Genomic DNA, 1,746 nt, shown 5'->3' on the forward strand with positions numbered 1-1,746 from the left:
CCAAACGATAGACTTCATCAACACGTAAGTTGCATTTCTTCGTCTCTTCCGCTCGTATTTCGTATTTCGCGTGTATTTATGTGGCTTTTTCCCGTCGCTCTCCCGCGCTCTCTTAGCAGTCATGCGTCCGACGTGGTGGAAACGGTCGGCTGGAAGAACATGGTGACGACGCATCCGCACCTGCTGAACGAAGCCTACCGGGCACTGGCGACCCAGCAGATACCACCGATTGGTCCACCGCGCAAGCGGGTGAAAATGAGCTGAAATAAAATGTTGACATCCGTAAATGCCGTGATGTCAACATCGCCGTCACCCCCACCAGCTGCGCTCCCGATTCCTACGATCCAGCCACAACAGCAGCCCGCCTCTGTATCGTCGTCTTCGTCACCGCCACCATCGTTGTCATCCGGAATCATCAGCACCACCACCACGACCGCGTCATTGACGGCAATGGCCGCCGCCGCAGCAGCAGCAGCAGCAGCACTATCATCGACATCGGCTTCTCCTACGTCCTCGGCAACAGCACCGGCACTAGCAGCAGCACTGATGATGTCCTCGGCAGCATCACCACCATCTACGTCTCCGTTGCTACTGCAGCAGCAGCAGCAGCCGGGCATTGTTGGTCTGCGAGCCCCTAGAGGAGGCAGATCATCGTCTCCGTCTTCTTCATCGCCGGCTCGCAGCACATTGGCCGGCAACTGGCAGCAACAATCACAGCCACTCTCCTTATCAGCACATCCATCACCTGCCGTAGTGCAATCGTCAGCGGCAGCAGCAACGTCGTCACTGCTGATCACTCACCTGAAGAGCAGTGGCAAGATCGCATCCATCGCACCATCATCCTCATCGTCGTCGTGCACGTTAGATCGCCAGATCGATGGCCAGGACGAAGGTGAGCTGCAGCTGAAGGCGAGTGATGAAGTTCCCATGGTGGTGGTCCCGATCGTCGCCATGCCCACGGGCATTCTCGGGCGACCGAAAGCGGCACCACCTATCGTCAGCGTTGTGAACGATATCGCTGCCGGTTTGGCGAATGCCGTTGCTGCCGCCGTAGCCGACGCAGTGACGGTGGCCACGATCGGTCGGAATTCGAATGCCACCGGTGCTGCCGCTTCTCTCAATCTCGCCAGTAACAACAACAGCTTTTCCCAACTGCGTCAACAGTTGGAATTGGGCACCGGCACGGAAGTTTTGACAGTCCAACCACCATCGTCATCGGCACCACCTCATAAGCAGCAGCAACAGCTAGCACCAGCATCACTGCAGAGCAACAACAGCCATTTGAAACAGTTTCTCAGCACCAGCAGCAGCACCCACCGCAGAGGAGGTGTGCAGCAGCCAGCCCAATTGGCGCAACATCACCATCATCATCATCACCATCACCATCACCTCCATTCTCAGTTGAGACGCCAGATCATGTCACCGACCGGAGGTTGTGGCGAAGAAGAAGCTAGTGTCACGCCCGCTGCCAACTCGTTCGCAACTCAGCAGTCCAGCGGCAACGGTAGTGGCGGCGCTGCACTCGAAACCAATCCTTGGTAGACACCACGGCCGGTTGCATACGATCGTATGTGTGCGTGTGTGTGTGATTGTGCCAGGTTCTGCCAAATTCCGGAAACACTTAAATGGTGATTTAAAACATTTTCCTGGAGTTTTCATTCGCCCCAAAATCTGCCATTTCCTGTCCTCCCTGTCAATCTATTTAGTGCATTTGTGGCACAGTTTTCAGTGAGCAGATTGACACTA

General features: G+C 55.8%; 1 protein-coding gene across 1 annotated transcript; it reads left to right on the forward strand.

The window, feature by feature from the left end:
* Positions 1 to 294: 294 nt before the first annotated feature.
* LOC128276648 (mucin-19-like) lies at positions 295 to 1,542 on the forward strand. Its single transcript, XM_053015106.1, has one exon. It carries the CDS (start codon positions 295 to 297, stop codon positions 1,540 to 1,542), a length of 1,248 nt encoding a protein of 415 aa, XP_052871066.1.
* Positions 1,543 to 1,746: the final 204 nt, after the last annotated feature.

Source organism: Anopheles cruzii, unplaced genomic scaffold (genome assembly GCF_943734635.1).
Source record: "Anopheles cruzii unplaced genomic scaffold, idAnoCruzAS_RS32_06 scaffold01875_ctg1, whole genome shotgun sequence".
NCBI classification, from domain to species: Eukaryota; Metazoa; Arthropoda; class Insecta; order Diptera; family Culicidae; genus Anopheles; species Anopheles cruzii.